The sequence below is a fragment of the Balaenoptera borealis genome, assembly GCF_965194805.1.
Source record: "Balaenoptera borealis genome assembly, chromosome: 15".
NCBI classification, from domain to species: domain Eukaryota; kingdom Metazoa; phylum Chordata; class Mammalia; order Artiodactyla; family Balaenopteridae; genus Balaenoptera; species Balaenoptera borealis.
The window spans coordinates 71974731-71995705 of NC_138871.1; the positions used below are offsets into that span (position 1 = coordinate 71974731).

Genomic DNA, 20975 nt, shown 5'->3' on the forward strand with positions numbered 1-20975 from the left:
TTCCATCACATGCCTTGTGTGTCATTTCCCAGCAATTCTGAACTAGCTTTCCCCAAGATAGTGTTTTCCATGTCCCTGTGCTGTTGCTTATGGGGTTGCCTTCACCTTCATCTGGCTTGTTGTTCCTGCCTACCCTTCCAGACTCAGCAAAAGGGCCATCTTTTCATTTAATTTTTAACACATTTACTGAGAATCTGTTACATTCCAGGCACCATTCTAGGTGCTAGGGTTATAGGGGAGAACGAAACACAGTCCCTGACTTCACTCATACCACTTACATTTTAAAAGGGAAACCGACAAAAATGGAAACCAAATAAATAATAATTCCTCATACTAAGAATTACCTGGGGTGCACTCACATGAGCATGTGAGAGAGCATGACTGGGGTAGATATTTGAAGTAGAAATTGGGTATTCTGCAAAGAATTGGGTTTACTGCTTAGTGAATGTTATCACTGACACACAAACTTCATATAAATTACCATTCTCTGTAACAGACTCAAGGATATGAACAGTCTGGGAGATGTTTGGTGGGTATGGCTTCTTGAGCCTCCTCTGTTTCTTCACAGGAGGAATTGCATTGGTGGCAATGGTATCTGCTTTGGGAAGCCCCACTCTCATTTCCAACATCACCCCAAATCTCCATTATAATTACTTTCTGAGGATGCAGAAATCACCATTTGCCAGCCTTATGACTTGGCCCTATCATCTAGGTGTTGGGTTGATTTTAGTATGTCAGTTTTGAATCCAATGATCTTTCTCCACTCTTTCATTAGTCTTAATGGTTAGTTTAGACTTCTGCTTAGGTAGGTAACTACATGTACCTCAGTTTTTAAAAAGACTTTATTTTTTTTAGAGCAGTTTTAGGTTCATAGCCAAATTAAAGAGGAAGGAACAGAGCTATCTCATATATACCCCCCTGCCCTGACACATGCATGGTCTCCCCCACTATTAACATCCACACCAGAGTGGCACATCCATTACAACTGATGGACCTACATTGACACATCATAATCACTCAAAGTCTATGGTTTACATTAGGGTTCATTCTTGGTGGTGTACATTCTATGGAACTGCATTATTTTTAAAGAAAGACCATTTTGACTCTTATTTTTGCAATCCGTATACCTCTTTTTCATGACCTACTGTACTGGTTAGGACCTCAGGTATTATATTTAAGAGTTGGGAGGATAGCAGGCATTCTTGTCTTGTTTTTGACTTGAATGGGAATGGATGTAATATTTCACTATTAAAATGATATTTGTTGTAGGTTTTGTACCCTTCATCAGGTGAAGGATCTACTTTTCTGTCCTAATTTACCAAGAGTTATTACTGTTATTTTCTTTAAATCATGAATGAGTATAGAATTTTATCAGTTGTTTTCTGCTTCTCTTGAGATGATACAGTGACATATAATATATTTCTCCTTTACTCTCTTAACATACATAGTTCTGGGGCCAGCAGTCTGTTTCTTAAAGAGCCAGAAAGTAAATATTTTAGGATTTGCAGGCCATATGATGAGTTCTCTGTCATAGCTACTCAACTCTGCTGTTGTAGCATGAAAGAGGTCATAGTAATTTAATAGTTTAGATAGGTTGTGTTTTTTATCTTGTGTTACCTTTATCGTTGTGACTTTCAGTAGTATTCTTAAGCCTTTCTATTTTTAGACAGTATCTTTTAATTTCCTATTTTGAACAGTGATGAAATTAGTTTGTTCTTTCTTTGCTTAATATTTTATCTTCTGGACTCTAAGCACCATGAAAGTAAGAATCACATATATTTATCATGGTAGCCCCAGCAATTCAATAAATATTTATTAAAGGAGGAGTGGAATAAATTACGTACAAATAATTTGATAGTTTACGATTTTTACATGATGTAACATTACTAAGAAAAAGGAAAGGTGATAATCTCTCAACTCTGGTGCTAAAGTAAAAACTTTCTAGATGAGTCTACAAAATACTTGATGCCAGGCCTCCATGCTCAGAGATTCCAGAATTTTTCCTTTTCCGGAATTTTGCCACTTTTATTGGTCTTCTCAAGGAACTTTGGCTTTATTGGTCCTCTCTATGTATCTTTGTTTTCTGTGTCATTATTTCATGCTATTACGTGGTTTATTATTTTCTTCTTTCTACTTTAGGCAGTTCTATTTTTCTTTTTCTAATGTAGGCCATTTATTTTCAGACTTTTTTCTTATGTAAGCATTGAAGAATATACTTTTCTGTGATTTTCTAGATTTGTATTACATGTGTTCTGATATATACTATATTCATTATCAGATCTCTGTGTTTTCTAATTTCTGTTGTAGATTAATGAGAAGTATCCTTTTAAATTCGTAGATGAATGTCTGTTTTAATAATAAAGATGTTTAGCTTAATGGGATTATGGGTCAGGGAGTGAAGGATGTTCTAGAATTTTTGTATTTGTTGATATTTATGTTATATGTTTTTCTAAATATTCCATGAGTGCTTGAAAATAATGTGTATGATTTCTGTATTATCTAGATCAAGCTTGTTATGTTTTATTAAAATCTTTTTGTCCTTACTGATTTGACTGCTTGATCTTAATTACTGGAAGATGTTAAAAATCTCTGCTTTGAACATGGATTTAAAATTTCCCCCCTGTAGTTCTGTCAGTGTTTTGAAGCTTTTGTCCTTAGATGCATATATAGTAAAATGTTCTGTCTACCTGGGAAATTGAATCTTTTATTATTATATAGGTAAACTTTTTTTTTCTAGTAATGCTTTTTTGCTTCAAAGTTTCTTTTGTTGTATATTCATATATCTATACCAGCTTTCTTTTGGTTAGCATGCCTAGAACAGTATATATCTTTTTTATTTTTAATTTATTTTTTATTCTTTTAACATCTTTATTGGAGTATAATTGCTTTACAATGGTGTGTTAGTTTCTGCTGTATAACGAAGTGAATCAGCTATACATGTACATACATACCCATATCTCCTCCCTCTTGCGTCTCCCTCCCACCCTCCCTATCCCAACCCTCTCGGTGGACACAAAACACCGAGCTGATCTCCCTGTGCTATGCGGCTGCTTCCCAGTAGCTATCGATTTTACATTTGGTAGTGTACATATGTCCATGCCACTCTCTCACTTCGTCCCAGCTTACCCTTCCCCCTCCCCATGTCCATTTTCTATGTCTGCATCTTTATCCCTGTACTGCCCCTACGTTCTTCAGAACCTTTTTTTTTTTTTTTTAAGATTCCATATATATGTGTTAGCATATGGTATTTGTTTTTCTTTTTCTGACTTACTTCAGTCTGTATGACAGTCTCTAGGTCCATCCACCTCACTACAAATAACTCAATTTCGTTTGTTTTTATGGCTGAATAATATTCCATTGTATATATGTGCCACATCTTCTTTATCCATTCATCTGTTGATGGACACTTAGGTTGCTTCCATATCCTGGCTATTGTAAATAGAGCTGCAATGAACATTGTGGTATATGACTCTTTTTGAATTATGGTTTGCTCAGGGTATATGCCCAGTAGTGTGATTGCTGGGTTGTATGGTAGTTCTATTTTTAGTTTTTAGAGGAATCTCCATACTGTTCTCCATAGTGGCTGTATCAATTTACATTCCCACCAACAGTGCAAGAGGGTTCCCTTTTCTCCACACCCTCTCCAGCATTTGTTGTTTGTAGATTTTTCAGTATATATCCATTTATTCTTTAATTTTTTCCCCTGTATCCTTATGTTATATATGTATCTCTTGTAAACAGCATAAGTTAGATTATTTAAAAAAAAAACAAAACAACCATTGTGACAATTTTGGCTTTTTCACTGAAGACTTTATTCTGTTTAACCTTTTTTATGAATACTGATATGTTTCATTTTTCTTCCATTTTATTTTCTGCTTCAGTTTTGTCCTTTCTCTGTTTTTTTTCCCTCCTTCCTTGACTTCTCTTAGATGAATTGAGCTTCCCTCCATTCTACTTTTTCCCTCTACTTAGTTGTGAGTTGTATGTTCTTTTTCTGTTCTTTTTGTGGTTACTCCAGAAATTTTAACATCAATTAAAATGAAGCCCAAATCATATCAATATTTATAACTTTGTTCAAAGTAATACAAGAATATTATTAGAATGTGTTAGAGTACCTCCTTTATGAAATATATGCTCTTTTTTGTATTATCTTTTGAACTCCACAAATTAGACTTTATTTTTATCTTGTGTAATCCATTTTTGTTTTAGCCAACCTATTTGGTTATCACTTTCTTTGTTTGCCATTATTTACAAAAATTTAAATCCAGATCTTGGTGGAGCCGGGCATGTGTCACAGCCATTTCCTTCTGTGGGATTTTTAAACTTTTTTTCCTAGTTCACCCACTGAGAGAGTCACCCTTCAGTGATCTTGGTTTTATTTGTACCTTCCTCTCTGCTGGGACCTCTGGCTTCATCTTTGGTCCCTAGGGTTTTTAATTGTACTGCCAAGAAAAAAATGAGGAAGTCATTCGTGTTCATATTTGTTGCTTATTCAGACTAATATTTTTTTTGAAAAAAATTTTTTTTCCTAATTAGAAGTGCTTGTGAAAGTTTTTGGACAATTCAGAAATGTTACTGTACTTACATTTATTAGATTTATAATCCCTTCTCCCCTTTCTCCTACCTTCCTCCTCATCTCCCCAGTTAGATTCATTTTTCAACAAAGTACGTTTACTTCCTTATACCTCTCATTAGTCTGCTGAGCACCTCCATCAAATCCTATGGCTTCCTGGAACACAGTTTGGAGTGCTCTGCCCTACCTGAAGAAAGTTAAAAGCATCAGCACGTTTACACAGGAAAAGGGGTTGGCTTCCCCACGACTTTTATCATCTCCCTCCATCAGCCTTTCCTTGCTAGTGTCTGCAGTTGTATAACCTTTTGACATTACTTTGTATATTTTTGGGAAAAAGCCTTTTTTATACCAGACAACCCAGAACTTCCCAGTTTTCAGTTATTTATTCATTCAATTAATATTTAGGTGCTAGTTTTATTATGTCCTACTTTGGGACATATAGTAATGAATAATACAACAGTAAAATGGTCTCTGCCTTCATGGATCTTGTTTTCCTGGAAGTGGGAACAAGGGATGATAGCACAGTAGGAGCCATGATGGGGGAAGCAAGGGGGGTCCAGGAAGGAATCTGGGAGGAAGTGATGTCTTGGCTGAGTCAGCCCAATAATGTGGAGAAGGAAGGGCTGGGGCACTATCACTTACAAAGGCCCAGAGGTGACAGGACCTGGTATGTTTGGGTAATTATAGGTAGTCCAGACTGATTGGAGTTGAGTGTGTGGTAAAATGTGAGAGGTGCATGAGCTAGACCTTTAAGTTGAGTTGGGTAGTCCTGTGTTTCCCAAAACTAGCTTGATTATAAGACTCTTTAGGGGCATTTGTTAAGAATGAAGATTCCAGCTTCCTCCCCTGGAGATTTTGATATAAGCTTCTGATACAAGCAGATACAATAAAACCCTTCCATATGACTCTTTGCTTTCCTTGGGATTTGGTTATACTATAGAACATTCATATCCCATTCTCATGAATAAAGAGAGCCATAAAGTGCAAAGAAGGCTTAATCCTTTCTTATCCTCTCCCTATCTTTCTTCTGTACCTCTTGGGTACCCAGTGTCCCATTGGTTCCCTGTCTGTTCACGAATTTCACTGGGCTTTCTTACTGGGGCCAGAGTTCTGCCTGGATATTTAGTTAGGGCTCTCTGTATCATTTCTTTTCTTTTTTTAAATTTAAATAATTAATTAATTAATTTTTGGTTGCGTTGGGTCTTTGTTGCTGCATGCAGGCTTTCTGTAGTTGCCGTGAGCATGGGCTATTCTTTGTTGCGGTGCACGGGCTTCTGATTGCAGTGGCTTCTCTTGTTGCGGAGCATGGGCTCTAGGTGCGTGGGCTTCAGTAGTTGTGGTTCGCGGGCTTTGTTGCTCTGCCGCATGTGGGATCTTCCCAGACCAGGGCTCGAACCTGTGTCCCCTGCATTGGCGGGCGGATTCTTAACCCCTGCACCACCAGGGAAAACCTCTGTAATTTCTGGATGGGCTTGAAACATTGTCTGATATTAGTATAAAAATGACATTTTATTGTATTACTTTTAGTGAAATATTCTTGAAATGAATGATAATGAAGAGTAAGCATTTCTAGTTCAGAATTCCCAAAGTGATATTCCAGTCATTTCAGTTTCTTCACTGGGGGCTTTTCTATTTTGTATTTGCCAAACTACCATATTTTCTGATCAGGAAATTAATGTGACACTTACACAGGGGAAGTATTAAAAAAGTGAAGGCTATTCTTAGGCACTGTATGAGGATTCTCCTTATATAAATCAGGGAAAATGACTGCTCCAGAAGAAGGGAAACATATGGGAAGTTTGGTTGAATATTGGTACAATAAGATTTTAATGAAGTTCTAAGGTTATTGATTATATCTTAAGTTTTAGAAATTATTTTTGGATTTGGACTGCTATTAGATTTTTAAAAAATGATGCTCTGGCCAGGACTTCTTAGAATTTCTGAATCCTGTAACATCCCACTGCTCTCTCTACATTTTCCTCAATACATTTAGAGTGATATATTTTCACAAGGATCAGACTGGCAAAGGAAAGCAGAGTGATACTTGATTCTTGACTAGTTCCTGAAACTTCAGTGTAGAGATTTCTGGCAAACTGGTCTGAAGCATTTGGAGTTTCCTATTTTCCTAAACTAGTTAGCTTTGGACTTGTGTGATATCTGCTCTATTTCATCTTTTGTGGTGACACGTCTGACTCTGCACTGGAGAAGGAGTCTGAAAACAGTGAGTTATACCAGGTGCACTATCTTTTTTCTATAGTTACTTTTCCACTAGCAAGCATGGCCTAATAAATACCCTGCACAAGTCTGATCGATCAGATTAGTAATTTTTCTGTTTGATCAGATGGGGGTGGAACTTTCCTTTCCTAGCTGTTAATATTCGTTTTATCAGTGTTTCTCGTAAAAATATTTCATAGAAATAAATGTTTAGACATTAAAATTACCTGCAGTGATTTAATGACGGGTTATTTATTAAATGCTCTTGGACATGTGTTGGCCTTCTTTCTTAAAATTATTGGTTTGGTTTTGAATAATTAATATTTAATGGTTCAAATTTAAAATATTTAGGCTGAGATAGTAATATGAAACTAAATGAGTAAAAGAAAATCAGACTGAATAAATTTAACAAAACAAGTGTAAAACTTATACTCTGAAAACTACAAAACACTGTTGAAAGAAATTAAGGAAGACTGAATAAATGGAAAGATATCCTGTATTAAAGGATCAGAAGATTTATCATTAAGATGGCAGTATCCCCTAAATTGATCCACAAACTCATTGCAGTCCTTGTAAAAAAACTGGCTTTTTTGAAGAAATGGATGGGCTGATCCTAAAATTCATATGGAAATTCGACCCAGAGTAGCCAAAACAGTCTCAAAAGAGAACAGAGTTGGAAGACTCACACTTCCGAATTTGAGAACTACAAAGCCACAATAATCCAGATTGTGTGGTACTGGCATGAGAATAGACGTATAATCAGTGGGATAGAATTGAAAGTTCAAAATTAAACCCATACATCTGTGGTCACTTGATTTTTCGCAAGGATACCAAGACCATTTAATGAAGAAAGAATAGTATTTTGAACAAATGGTTCTGGGACAAGTGGGTATCCATATGCAAAAGAATGAATTTGAACCTCTGCTTCATACTGCATAATAAATTAACTAAAAATATATCATAGCCCTAAATGTAAGATCTAAAACTGTAAAACTTTTAGAAGAACACATAGGTACAAATCTTCATGAACTTAGATTAGGCAAAGCCTTCTCAGGTATGACACCAAAAGCACAAGTGACAAAATAGCAAATAGATATATTGGATTTATCAAAATTAAAAACTTTTGTGCCCCATTAGATACGATCAAGAAAGTGAAATGACTACTCAGAGAATGGGAAAAAAAAATTTGCAAATCATATATTTCATAAGGGACTTGTATCTACAACATATAAAGTACTTATAACTCAATAATGAAAGACAACTCAGTTAAAAAATGGGCAAAGTGACTCATAGGGGGAAGATGTTTCTTTTTTGAGATAATGAAAATGTTCTAAAAACTGACTGTGGTGATGGTTGCACAACTAAGTTGAATACTTTAATGGGTGAATTATATTTCAAAAAACCTGTTATATTAAAAAAAAGAAAATAGGACTATCACGTGTATGTATAGAAGGGTAGAAATTTTGTGAGAACCAGGTGATGGAGGAAATCATTTTAATCGTGACATCAAGGTAAGGGTTGATTGAAGTGAGATTAAGAGAAATCTTTGCTTCACTTTTTGGTCAATAAATATTACTTTCACCAAAAACCTGGAAAAATCCTTCCTTTTTTTTTCTTCTATGAGCAGAAATGAGAGATGACTGTAAGTATTGGTAGAAGATAATTTGTGCTGGTTCACTTTCCCTTTATTGAGTCAAAAGTTGCTGCCAGATCTTACAAAGGCAGCATAGGTGAAATAAAAAAAAAACACACTGGAGGCCAGAGTTCCCTGAAGTGGCCTTAAAATTCAAGGAGACTTACAGCAAATTTTGAAATGAAAACAAAGTTTGATTTATAGATTCATATAATTTAGGCTTTGTTCTAGTTACTATGGCTATGTATTACTTATCCCCAAACAGTCATTTATTTTGTTTATACCTTTTTTGGGTCTAAAATTAGAACAGCATCCAGTGCTGATGTCTTGACTTTGCTGCATGATGTCTCAGGCCTCCGTTGGAAGACTCAGAGACTCAGGGCTGGATCACTTGTTGCCTTGCTCACTTACATGTTTGGTAATTGCTACTGACTTTCAGCTGACAGACTCAGTTTCTCTGGGTATCAGTGTCTCTGTGTGGTTTCTCCATATCAGCTAGTTTGGGCTTCTTCACAACAATGGTGTCCAGGTTCCTAGGGCAAGCATCCTGAGAGAGTGAGAGCACAGACAAGCTGTCCCACATTTTATCGCCCATCTTCAGAAGTCAGGCAGTGTTCCTCTGCCACACTCTATTCATTGAGGCAGTCACAGTGTCCTCAGGTGCAAGTGGAGGGAAATAATCTTTAGTTCTTGATGGGGAGGGGCAGCATACTAGAGGCACATAAAAATACTGGTCTGGGGGCTTCCCTGGTGGAGCAGTGGTTGAGAGTCTGCCTGCCAATGCAGGGGACGCGGGTTCGAGCTCTGGTCCGGGAAGATCCGACATGCCGCGGAGCAGCTGGGCCCGTGAGCCACAATTACTGAGCCTGCGCGTCTGGAGCCCGTGCTCCGCAGCAAGAGAGGCCGCGATAGTGAGAGGCCCGCGCACCGTGATGAAGAGTGGCCCCCGCTCGCCGCAACTGGAGAAAGCCCTCGCACAGAAACGAAGACCCAACGCAGCCAGAGATAAATAAATTAAAAAAAAAAAAAAAATACTGGTCTGGAAATACTGTTGTGTCCCTATTTTGAAAAACACAGGCTGCCACAGACCTGGAAGGGGAACTTAGAGATCAGCTGGTCCAGTTCCCTCATTTTATAGATGAGGACACTGAGGCTGAGAAGAAGGGATGTAACATGGCTACGGTCATGGCCTATGGTTGGTGGTCAGACTGGGGCTGGAATTTAGCTTTCCTGACTCTAGGCTAGGGCCTTCCCTACTATACCACTTTTCTTCATTTTGCGGAATACGTAGTTCATTCACTCAAGTCATGAGTGGTCCTCCCCTCAGTTTTCTTAGGCTAGCAGACAGGATGATATAGGCAAAACTGCTGGCATCGTGCTTGACATGGAGTGGGCACGCAGAAAGCATTTTTAACCCTTCTTCCCCACTTTGTGTTTTATCCAAAGAGGGCCTCGTTGATATGTTATGTATAGACTGTGCCAACACAATGGAATAGAGTCACTTCCCCAGCATGTGGAAATTAAATGGTAACTCTAGTTGAAGATTTTTTATTTGCCCCTTTTCAGGTGCTCAGAATTTTGATGTCATACGACTATCAACTTACAGAACAGCTTGCAAATTGCGATTTATACAAAAACGATGCAACCGTAAGTCATTTCTACTTGTTTCTATGATGACTGGCTAGAGCTCTTGATAATATAGAAGATTTTAATGTGTTTTAGTCATATTGTGATGTTAATTGAATTATTTTGTCTTAAGTGTTTATCAGAATATAAGCTTTGTAATGGAAAGAGCTTGTTAGTTTATTCTGGGTGTCCCTCAAAATATTTAAGAAACTCAATAAGGTAACTAGTTTTGAGATTAATTAATTCTTTATTTTTAAAAATATTGTTTTTTTATTTATTTACTTATTTATGGCTGTGTTGGATCTTTGTTGCTGTGTGCGGGCTTTCTGTAGTTGCGGTGAGCGGGGGCTGCTCTTCCTTGCGGTGTGCGGGCTTCTCATGGCGGTGGCCTCTCTTGTTGTGGAGCATGGACTCTAGGCGCGTGGGCTTCACTAGTTGTGGCATGTGGGCTCAGTAGTTGTAGCTCACGAACTCTAGAGTGCAGGCTCAGTAGTTGTGGCACATGGGCTTAGTTGCTCCACAGCATGTGGGATCTTCCCGGACCAGGGCTTGAACCCCTGTCCCCTGCATTGGCAGGCGGATTCTTAACCACTGCGCCACCAGGGAAGTCCCAAGATTAATTAATTCTTTAAATGGGAGAATTGATTTCTCCTTGTCACTGTTTTTAATAAAAAGTTTTATGTAAAATTAATACAGTTTATCAGCTTCTGGAGGGAAAGAAAAACTAATATTTTGATAAAGGTATAATAAAAATTAACTTTCTTGTTTAAACTTAATATAACACAAATCAGCCTTTTCTATAAGCAGTTGCTTCCACAATTGCTATAAAATAAGTAAATTAAAATATTTGTAAAATGCATATTAAATCTTTCTTAATTTGTGTGCAGATGAACTAACTTAGAATTATTGTACTTTTCTCAGATATGTGTGTGTGTGTATTAATGAAAAACTGTTTTGTGTAATGGAAAGAACATTAGCCTTAGAATGGGAAAACCTGTTTTACTCCAGGTTTTGTTTGTCATTTATTATAAACACGTGACCTTGGACAAGTCACTTTATATTTAAATACTTCTACACTACTTTAAGTCCTACTCAAAAATCCTAGCTTAAAATTCTCTCCAAAGAGTTTACCATACCATCCTAGACCGAAGTCATGTTTCTTCTCTGGTTTCCCAAAGCATTTTTTTCAAATTATGGGTTGTGACCTGTTAATGGTTTCTGAAACTGTTTTGGTGAGCTGTAGCCAGAATTTAAAGCATGTAATGGAGAAAAAAAAAGAGAAAGAAAAAAAAGTCAAAACTTAGCTTATGTGGTAAAGTATTTTGTGAAACGTGTTTTTTATATATCTAGAGGTGTGTGTGTGTGTTGATTTAAGTATATTTGCATGTTGTTGTCAAAAAGTTTGAAAACCGCTGTCCTATAGGAACTACCATTTTTATACTTCTTCCCATAATTATTCTTGGAACACAGTAGTCTATGTGTGGACTGAGCCAGGCTAGTGGCATTAGTAATATAAAGTAAAAGATGCATTGTTCTAGCAGCTTTATTTTGTCACATATGATTCTTCAGTCCACCTGAATTTTTTTTTACTCCAGAGTATAAGTAGGAGTCAGATTTCAGTTTTTTCCATATATATGTTCAGTTGACCCTACACTGTTTATTGAAAAGACCATCCTTTTTCTTCATTACTAAAAAAGTCTTTTTCTCATATTCATTAGGAGAAATGTACAAGAATGTTCATAGCTGTGTCCATATGTGAGAGGATCTGCTTTTGGACTCTTGTGTTCCATTGGCCTGTTTGTCTATCCTAGTACCAATAATCACTGTTAGAGCTTTATAGTACGTTCTGGGTACTTTGTTCTATTTTACTTTTTAAGATTGTCTGAGACATTCTTGGCCTTTTTACATTTATTTTCACACAGATTTTAGAATTTGCTTGTTAATTTCTACTAAAAATGAACAAAAACAAAGAATTGTGCTGGGATTTTTTTCCTTCATTTTTTTTTTAAAGTGTAATTTACATATAATAAAATTCAGCCTTTTAATGTATAGCCCTGTGGGATTTTGTTGGGACTACACTGAATCTGTAGATCAAGTTGGGGAGAATTGGTGTATTTCCATTGTTGAGATTTCATTTCTGTGAACCTGGTATATCCCTCCATTTATTTAGGTCTTTAAGTTTTGCTAATTTATATATTTTTTGGTAGAGATGTTGCACATCCTTTATTGGATTTATTCCTGAGTCCTGGTGTATATTTAGAAATACAGTGACTTTCATATCTTGATTTGTATCTAGCTGTCATTCTAGACTCAAATATTAATTTTAGTGATATACATGTAGAATCTTTATGATTTTCAATGTGTATAATTTTGTCATTTCTGAATAATGACAGTTACATTTATTGCCAATACTTGTACTGATAATTACTGCATATTTATATAGGTTAGGATTTGAAATACGATAGGAATGATGACAGTGGGCATTTCTTATCTTATTCCCAATATCAGAGGAATAGCTTTCAACATTTTACTATTAAGTAATATGTTTGCTGCAGTTTTTTGTAGATATCCTTAATCAGATTAAGGAAGTTTCCAAGTAGTGTGTTTCTTCATTTCTAAAGATAAAGTTTATTTTAAAAGTTTTCTTTTTGATAATGATTTCTGACTTAATTTCATTTTGATCACAGAGCATGGCTTATATGATTTTAATCCTTTAAAATTTATTGAGATTAGTTTTATGACTCAGGATAAGGTCAGTTTTTTTACATGTTCTTTGTGTTCTTGAAAATAAAGCGTATTTTCTAATCACTGGGGGCAGGACTTCATATAGTGTCCATTATGCCTGCCTTGTTAGTTGTAAGTTTGTCTATGACTGTACTTATTTTTTTTGTATGTTTGCTCTGTCACTTGCTAAGAGAGGTGTGTTAATATCTCCCACAAAGCCTGTGAATTTGTCTCTTTGAGGTTCTGTTACATTTTGCATTGTGTATTTTTGAAGCTACAAAGCGGAGGCAAAACTTTACCTCTACCCTCTCAGGGTCTCTAGCGGAGCCTGAGAATTAAATTGACATAAGACAGATTAACAGGAGAAAAGCATGTGGATTTTTACATGTACATGGGAGCCCCCATAGGAAAATGAAAACCCAAAGGAGTGAGTAGGCCTAAGTGCTTATGTACTAAGTTGAACAAAGAGTGGCAGTTGTGAAAAAATAACTAAAATATGTCAGGAGACTAAAGAGTTATTATAATGAAGTCTGCAGATTTCACTCAGACTCAATTCACTGTCTCTGGTGACGAGGATGTTTCTTTCCTCTTGGAAAAGGGAGGGCATTTTTCACATGGGACTTTTATTTCCTGCCTTTGGGAAGAAAAGGGGAGGTCAGAGTGTCCTTCTTGGCATCTTCTGTTTTTCAGGTGTCTTTAGCTCAAACTACTCCGTATGCCAAAGTGGCATATCTTGGGGTGACATATTCTGCCACCCTTCACTATTCTATTAAATGTAAATAAATGTAAAGTTCTTATATCTTTCTGCTGAATTAAAACTTTTGAATTGTTGAAAAAGTTACAAAGTAAACACAGAGTTTGTGTTGGCAAAATAGACACAAAGTTTATTTTCTTTGTGTTCCAGTCCATCTTGTTGATATCTGGAACATGATTGAAGCCTTCCGAGACAATGGCCTTAATACACTGGACCATACCACTGAGATCAGTGTGTCTCGCCTCGAGACCGTCATCTCATCCATCTACTACCAGCTGAACAAGCGCCTTCCTTCTACTCACCAAATCAGTGTGGAACAGTCCATCAGCCTCCTCCTCAACTTTATGATTGCTGCATATGACAGGCTAGTACCTGCCCTGCTTAATCCATTTTAAGAATGTTTCTCTTCTAATCATCCTTCTTTTGTACTGCCTTGCCAAGGGTTGTCAACTTAGAATCACAGTTAAAAGGGAAATGAATTAGTACAAGTCCCTTCTAAAGACTGGTTAAATGCCAGAGTGACTTACTGTCTTGGGGCATGTCACATATTAACCTCTGTAACATTAGGGAGATTCACAACACTTGAGACATAATTGTTTGGTAAAATTGTCAGTACCTTAATATAGCTGTTCTCTATCCAGTGAAATATAGCCAAGTTGTACATTTGATTATGAGGCTTTCTATTTGACTTTTAAACTAACTTTTCTTTATTATGTAATAGCAGTTGCCTTTAGACTACAGTATCTTGTTTTCTCTTTATTTATGTTTAGGATTCTATTTTAATTTTTTTCAATGTAGAACATTGTGTTCTAAACCTTAAAACAATAGAAGAAAACTAAAAGTCCTCCAAATTAAAACAGAAATGAGTTGTTATATTTGTATTTATGGAGAATTAAGTTGGTATGATAAAAAATAAAAAAGAAATCATAGATGATGGAAGCACAGAGGTTAATATTTATTTTCCGGGAACCAGGAGTTCAGATGTCTGATCCCTGCTGTAGTATCAGCAATCTGATTTGGATGGGTTAATTCTCTCTGCTTCATTTTTCTCTCTGTAGGAAAATGAGTTCATGTATTTGTAGAATGCTATTAGTTATACTTTATAATATTGAGGGTTCTGTGAATTAATGGTAAAACCATACAAGTGTCAAGGCCAAGTCACAACATAGGCACTCACTAAATTCACATTTTTCTAAGATGTTATCGAATTAGATATTCCATCCATTTAATAAAAAATTATTTAAAGAAATTTGAATTTTTAAAACATGAGTGTACATGCAGCATATGTCCCAGCATTCTAATGCCATTTTTTGGGCAGTTAATCCAGTAGGTTAAGTTTATACTGTCCAAGGAATGACTATTCTGATCTAAAAACCTTAGTAAAAACCATTATTCTGTGGTGAGTAAGCAGCACCTTATCGTGACACTGACTCACTGAGTAAGTCAATTCAGGGCCACACAACACAAATTAATTTAAGAAACTTTTTAAAGTCAGAAATAAAAGTCATCTTAGAGCCTAAAAATGATAAAGCAGAGATTATAAACTTTGACTCCATAATTATATCAAATAAGTACTACGGCTAAAGAAGGGAGGAGAAGAGAGAGTGAAGAGATAGCCAAAGGGAGAATGGGAAGACCAAAGGTAAGGGCAGAAGGTACAGAGGTGTCCTGGGACACAGTCGGAGAAAGCTGGACACAGGCAGAAAGAGACAAAGGAAAAGAAAAAACAGACAGTAAATCAGCAGGAGGGCACACTGAAGAGAACTAGGAAAACAAAAAGAGATGAATGAGTTAAGAGTAAAGAATATAGTATGGCAGGGGTGAGTTTGGTAGTTCTCAAGTCATATCCTGTTTAAAATGTTGACCGTGGGCATCAGAATAAATCATCACATCTTTACTAACCTTGAAATCTTTATATGATAAGAGCTTATTTAGTTAGCTCTCTGGAAATTTGAAATTGGCTTTCATGTACTGGAAAAAAGAAAGGATCTGGTTATCAGAATTTTATTTTTGAAAATCAGGGCATTTTGTTGTTAAATACTTCCAAAAGTAGTAGTCTCTTTTATAGATTGGCCACTTTGTTATTTAAGCTGGAGAGTCCCTTTGATATGTAGAATTCCTATAATTTTAATTGATCTTTTCAAGCTTTTGTATTTCATAATTTCTCAAAGTTAAAATTTGAATACAGCAATTACTTAATTATTAAATTCCCTCACCTCCAAATTCATAGTCAAATTTTTGGTCAGGTTGTTTCTGATTATTATAATAGATTGTGAGACCCTAAAACAATCATCAGAAACAAATAGGATCTAAGACTTTTCTCCCTTAAGCATGTATTTTCTTAGGAATTAATTTTTTTAATACTTAGATTTAAAATATTTCACATTGGACAATTAAAAACATTGAAAAGTATGAAGAATGATATTATAAACATCTGTGTGTAGACTTTAAGCTCTGAGGAATAGCCAAAACATTCTGTTAGCCTCAGTTTCTTCCTCTTTTAGGTCCTCAGTACCACAGTTACAGTACCATAGGTACATGGTCTGGTCCAAAGGTACAACAGGTGATGCTCTAACCAACATTTTTTTCTTCTTTTTTTTTTTTGATAACAAGGATATCCAAAGTCCCAGTGTGAGGGATAGGAAACCTTCCTTCCTCTTCTTCAGTTGAGCTGATTTAGTGATTTAGAGCTTGGGATTTATAAACCTCCTTTCTGTTTCCAACCTCGGTGTTAGTTCCACGTCTTCAGCTATAAGCAATAGAAAGCCTACTCAGATGGGCTTTCACAGTAACTGGAGCAATAGGCTCACATAACAGAGGAGCCAGAGACAGGATCGTGGTTGAATCAGGGCCCTGGCTGCATTTCTTTTTTTTTTTTTTTTTTTAAATATTTATTTATTTGGCTGCGCTGGGTCTTTAGTTGTGGCATGGGGGATCTTTTAGTTGTGGCATGCGAGATCTTAAGTTGTGGCATGCAAACTCTTAGTTGGAGCATGTGGGATCTAGTTCCCTGACCAGGGAGCGAACCTGGGCCCGCTGCATTGGGAGCATGGAGTCTTAGCCACTGGGCCACAGGACAATCCCTGCATGTCTTTATAGTGGTCTTGGCTTTGACCTTCTCTTCTATTAGCTTCATCCTTATGCTGACTTCAAAAAATGCCTGCTATAGCTACTAAATGCTTCCTGTCAAGTCTAGGTGGGGGAGAGAACCAGTTTTATTTCAACACTGAACAAAAGTACCTGAGCCTCCCTCCAGATATGTGCGTATGGGCCACGTATGTGTAAGTGGTAGGCTTTTTAGCTGAAACAAAGGATTTGTGCTTTTGGGGCAGAGGATAGTTAAATTCTCACCCTCACCCTGTGTTGCCTCATCATGGGGATGGTTGGACTAGATACGAAGGTGATGACCATAGTGTTCACTACTAAACTCCTTGAAGTGCATTATAAACTTGTGGTTCCTTTTCTTGTTAAATAGTCCTACTCTCCATCCTGTTCCTTAAACCTGAGAGTCATTATAACTCTTCCTTCTCCGTCAGCCCCCACATCCAGTAGGTTACCAAGTTCTTTCATTTCTACGTCTTGAATATCCTTCAGGTCTATGTACTTCTCTCCATCCCCACTGCTACCATCCCAGGCCACCAGCATCATCTTTTGCCTGGACTACTGCTATAGCTTCTAAGTGATTTTTTTTCATATACTCTTTTTTTCCCTCATTCATTCTTAGAAATAATAAACATCCACCAACCCACTATCTAACCCAGGAACTTGAATATTGACAATAATTTACATTTATCTCTCCTAACCCATCCCACTGACCTACACTTAACTAAGGCGAACCCTATTCTGATTTTGTATTATCATTTCCTGGTGTCTTAAAAACCATTTTTTTCCACATGTATGGGCATAAATAAAGTATTGTTTAATTTTAAATATTTTTACAATTATAAAAAGAGTGCCATACTGATGTACTATTATCTGATTTATTTTTTTCAGCCAGTAACATATTTTAAAGATTCATTCATGTTGCATTTATCTATAGTTCAGTTGTTTTAACTATTATATAACATTCTGTTGTATTTCTATACCATTCTGGTGTTTTCCAGATTTTTACTCTAAGAAACAACACTGCTTGGAATATTCTTATTTGTTTCCAAGTGTTTCTCTTGGTTCTAAACTGAGGAATAGGATTGCTGAGCTGTGGGGTATATGAAAGCTCAGCTTTACTCTGAACTGATATTTAGAAAGTATCAAATTATTTTTCCAAATCGTACCCATACATAAGAGATCCTTTTGATTCACATTCTGTAAGCCTTAGAATTCTTGGCCTTTAGTTTTTGCTAAATGACATCTCATTGTTATCTTGATTTGCATTTTCTTGATTACTGAGCATGTTCATATGTTTCTTGGCCATATTTATTACTTCTGTGAAATGCCTCATTGTGTCTTTTGCCCATTATTCTAGTGTGTTATTTTTTCTTTTTATATTGATTTGTAAGAGTTCTTCCTATAATTTAGATAACAATCCTTTCTTGATTATGTGTGTTGCACATATATTCTCCCAATTTATAGCTTGATGTTTTTTACTTTTCTTAAGATGTCTTCTTCATAAAATGTTTTTTAACAAAAAATGTCAAACATATACAAACATAGAAAGAATATTATAGTAACGATGTGCCCGTTACACAGCTTCAATAATTACCAATACGTGGCCAATCTTATTTCATCTATATCCCCAGGCTCTCTGCCTCCCTTCTCCCCACTTTCTTGACTTATTTCAAGGCAAATCTCACATGTCATTATCATTTCATATGTAAATATTCCAGTGCATACATATCTCTAAAAGATGGGATGCCTTAAAAAAATTATTACCATAGTGCCCTTATCCCACCTGAAAATTAATAAATATTCATTAATATGTTAAAATATCCATTTCACTAATTCTCTTATAAATTTTTATTTTTTATGTTGTTTAATTTGAGACTCAAATAAGGTCCATGTATTGCAGTTGATTTTTTAAAAAATTTATTTATTTATTATTATTTTTTAACACCTTTATTGGAGTATAATTGCTCTACAATGGTGTGTTAGTTTCTGCTTTATAACAGTGAATCAGCCATACATTTACTTATATCCCCATATCTCCTCCCTCTTGCGTCTCCCTCCCACCCTCCCCATCCCACCACTCTAGGCGGTCACAAAGCACCGAGCTGATTTCCCTATGCTATGCGGCTGCTTCCCACTAGCTATCGATTTTACATTTGGTAGTGTATATATGTCCATGGCACTCTCTCACTTCGTCCCAGCTTACCCTTCCCCCTCCCCGTGTCCTCAAGTCCAATCTCTACATCTGCATCTTTATTCCTGTCCTGTCCCTAGGTTCTTCAGAACCATTTTTTTTTTTTTAGATTCCATATATATGTGTTAGCATATGGTATTTGTTTTCTCTTTCTGACTTACTTCACTCTGTATGACAGACTCTAGGTCCATCTACCTCACTACAAATAACTCAATTTCGTTTCTTTTTATGGCTGAGTAATATTCCATTGTATATATGTGCCACATCTTCTTTATCCATTCATCTGCCGATGGACACTTAGGTTGCTTCCATGTCCTGGCTATTGTAAATAGAGCTGCAATGAACATTGTGGTACATGACTCTTTCTGAATTATGGTTTGCTCAGGGTATATGCCCAGTAGTGGGATTGCTGGGTCGTATGGTAGTTCTATTTTTAGTTTATTGAGGAAGCTCCATATTGTTCTCCATAGTGACTGTATCAATTTACATTCCCACCAACAGTGCAAGAGCGTTCCCTATTCTCCACACCCTCTCCAGCATTTTTTTTTTTTTTAATTTATTTATTTATTTTTGGCTGCACGTTGGGTCTTCGTTGCTGTGCGTGGGCTTTTTCTAGTTGCGGTGAGCGGGGGCTACTCTTCGTTGCGGTGCGCGGGCTTCTCATTGCGGTGGCTTCTCTTGTGCGGAGCACGGACTCTAGGCGTGCGGGCTTCGGTAGTTGTGGCACGTGGGCTCAGTAGTTGTGGCTTGCAGGCTCTAGAGCGCAGGCTCAGTACGGTTAGTTGCTTAGTTGCTCCGCGGCACGTGGTATCTTCCCGGACCAGGGCTCGAACCCGTGTCCCCTGCATTGGCAGGCAGATTCCCAACCACTGTGCCACCAGGGAAGTCCTCCAGCATTTATTGTTTGTAAATTTTTTGATGATGCCCATTCTGACCGGTGTGAGGTGATACCTCATTGTAGTTTTGATTTCCATTTCTCTAATGATTAGTGATGTTGAGCATCCTTTCATGTGTTTGCTGGCAAGCTGTATATCTTTTTTGGAGAAATGTCTATTTAGGTTTTCTGCCCATTTTTGGATTGGGTTGTTTGTTTTTTTGATATTGAGCTGCATGAGCTGCTTGTAAATTTTGGAGATTAATCCTTTGTCAGTTGCTTCGTTTGCAAATATTTTCTCCCATTCTGAGGGTTGTCTTTTCGTCTTGTTTATGGTTTCCTTTGCTGTGCAAAAGCTTTTAAGTTTCATTAGGTCCCATTTGTTTATTTTTGTGTTTATTTCCATTTCTCTAGGAGGTGGGTCCAAAAGTATCTTGCTGTGATTTATGTCATAGAGTGTTCTGCCTATGTTTTCCTCTAAGAGTTTGATAGTGTCTGGCCTTACATTTAGGTCTTTAATCCATTTTGAGTTTATTTTTGTGTATGGTGTTAGGGAGTGTTCTAATTTCATTCTTTTACATGTAGCTGTCCAGTTCCCCTAAAACTTCCAAAACTATGTTGAATAATAGTGGTGAGAGTGGACAGCCTTGTCTTGTTCCTGATTTTAGAGCAAATGTTTTCAATTTTTCACCATGGAGAATGATGTTGGCTGTGGGTCTGTCATATATGGCTTTTATTATGTTGAGGTAAGTTCCCTCTATGCCTACTTTCTGGAGGGTTTTTATCATAAATGGGTGTTGAATTTTGTCAAAAGCTTTTTCTGCATCTATTGAGATGATCATGTGGTTTTTATCCTTCAGTTTGTTAATATGATGTATCACATGGATTGATTTGTGTATGTTGAAGAATCCTTGCATTCCTGGGATAAACCCCACTTGATCATGGTGTATGATCCTTCTACTGTGCTGTTGGATTCTGTTTACTAGTATTTTGTTGAGGATTTTTGTATCTATGTTCATCAGAGATATTGGCCTGTAGTTTTCTTTTCTTGTGACATCTTTGTCTGGTTTTGGTATCAGGATAATGGTACCTCGTAGAATGAGTTTGGGAGTGTTCCTCCCTCTGCTATATTTTGGAAGAGTTTGAGAAGGATGGTGTTAACTCTTCTCTAAATGTTTGATAGAATTCGCCTGTGAAGCCATCTGGTCCTGGACTTTGGTTTGTTGGAAGATTTTTAATCACAGTTTCAATTTCAGTGCTTGTGATTGGTCTGTTTATATT

General features: G+C 36.6%; 1 protein-coding gene and 1 long non-coding RNA gene across 32 annotated transcripts in view; one reads left to right on the plus strand and one right to left on the minus strand.

Moving 5' to 3' along the window:
- LOC309611905 overlaps positions 1-20975 on the minus strand; it is a 348213-nt gene that overhangs the window by 197045 nt on the left and 130193 nt on the right. The window lies entirely within an intron of this gene.
- Positions 1-20975, plus strand: part of DTNB (dystrobrevin beta) — a 252130-nt gene that overhangs the window by 24879 nt on the left and 206276 nt on the right. For 29 of the 31 annotated variants that reach the window (XR_014234821.1, XM_082356910.1, XM_082356899.1 and 26 more), the window contains exons 3-4: positions 9987-10067; positions 13675-13888. Coding sequence is in view for 30 of the 31 variants with exons in the window: in XM_082356910.1 (XP_082213036.1) it covers positions 9987-10067; positions 13675-13888 (295 nt within the window). In the remaining variant the exon portion in view is untranslated. Of the gene's footprint in view, positions 1-9986; positions 10068-13674; positions 13889-20975 lie in introns of those variants that run through there. The other 2 variants (XM_082356892.1, XM_082356885.1) reach the window with 2 other exon arrangements.